The sequence below is a fragment of the Nanorana parkeri genome, unplaced genomic scaffold (genome assembly GCF_000935625.1).
Source record: "Nanorana parkeri isolate BGI_ZX_2015 unplaced genomic scaffold, ASM93562v1 scaffold2917, whole genome shotgun sequence".
NCBI classification, from domain to species: domain Eukaryota; kingdom Metazoa; phylum Chordata; class Amphibia; order Anura; family Dicroglossidae; genus Nanorana; species Nanorana parkeri.
Genome location: NW_017309185.1, coordinates 91,146 through 91,482, shown reverse-complemented (window position 1 = coordinate 91,482; position 337 = coordinate 91,146). Strand labels below are relative to the sequence as shown.

The following is a 337-nucleotide window of genomic DNA, read 5'->3' as shown; positions in this document are numbered from 1 at the left end:
ACTCCTAGGCCTGGACCGGGGGCGCGCTGCGGGGCGAGGACGGCGTAGGAAGCTCCACTCGGGGGCCCGATTTGTGAAACGCGTAGATCGGACGCTGGAACCCTGAAAGCAGAGGAGAGTCGCGTTAGTACAGGAGAGTCAGCCAAGTCTTCCCACAAATCAGATCCCTGAAACCAGAGGATCACCATGAGGAGGAGTCAGATCAAGGGGGCGCTCCGGCCCACGAGATGTTCTGAAACGTCTATGGTGGGCGGGACCTCCCATAAGATGACCCGGGACAGGCGGGGAGGATCTGGAGTCCCTTAGGAAGGTCCAGGTGACAGATAAAAGGTACATT

At 59.1% G+C, this 337-nt stretch overlaps 1 protein-coding gene across 1 annotated transcript in view; it reads right to left on the bottom strand.

The window, feature by feature from the left end:
- Nucleotides 1–4: 4 nt before the first annotated feature.
- The window catches only part of MEPCE (methylphosphate capping enzyme), a 14,790-nt gene continuing 14,457 nt past the window's right edge, over nucleotides 5–337 (bottom strand). The window contains 1 exon segment of the mRNA XM_018574388.1: nucleotides 5–102. Coding sequence (XP_018429890.1) covers nucleotides 5–102 — 98 coding nt within the window.